Source organism: Myotis davidii, unplaced genomic scaffold (genome assembly GCF_000327345.1).
Source record: "Myotis davidii unplaced genomic scaffold, ASM32734v1 scaffold428, whole genome shotgun sequence".
Taxonomy (NCBI): Eukaryota; Metazoa; Chordata; class Mammalia; order Chiroptera; family Vespertilionidae; genus Myotis; species Myotis davidii.
This window is the reverse complement of record NW_006299834.1, coordinates 4,121,714-4,122,045: the sequence shown is the minus strand read 5'-3', so window position 1 is coordinate 4,122,045 and position 332 is coordinate 4,121,714. Positions and strand designations below refer to the sequence as shown.

General features: G+C 65.1%; 1 protein-coding gene across 1 annotated transcript in view; it reads right to left on the bottom strand.

The window, feature by feature from the left end:
- CBX7 (chromobox 7) overlaps positions 1 to 332 on the bottom strand; it is a 19,154-nt gene that overhangs the window by 18,086 nt on the left and 736 nt on the right. The window contains exon 2 of the mRNA XM_015571921.1: positions 104 to 297. Coding sequence (XP_015427407.1) covers positions 104 to 297 — 194 coding nt within the window. The remainder of the gene's footprint in view (positions 1 to 103; positions 298 to 332) is intronic.

Genomic DNA, 332 nt, shown 5'->3' with positions numbered 1-332 from the left:
TTCGGAGGCTGAGCTGTCCCGGAGCCCCGCCTCCAACTTCAAAGGTCTTGGTACCAAGAGTCCAGAGTCCTGTGTTCGAGACCCAGTTCCCATGCGAACGCACTAGGCAAGCCGGTTCCTCGACTTGGGCCTCAGTCTCCCCACGTTCAGAAGCGGGGGTTGGGGGAAGGATGGCGTCCAGGACCCCTACGTCCGAGCCCAGTCTCCAATTCGGCGGCTCAGCGGCCCCCAGCATCCCGGGGCGACAACTTTTATTCCACTCGCCCTCCCAGGTGCCGGGGGAAACTGAGGCACCAGCTGGGGGGACAAGCCCAGCCGCGCGAGGCCGCCTG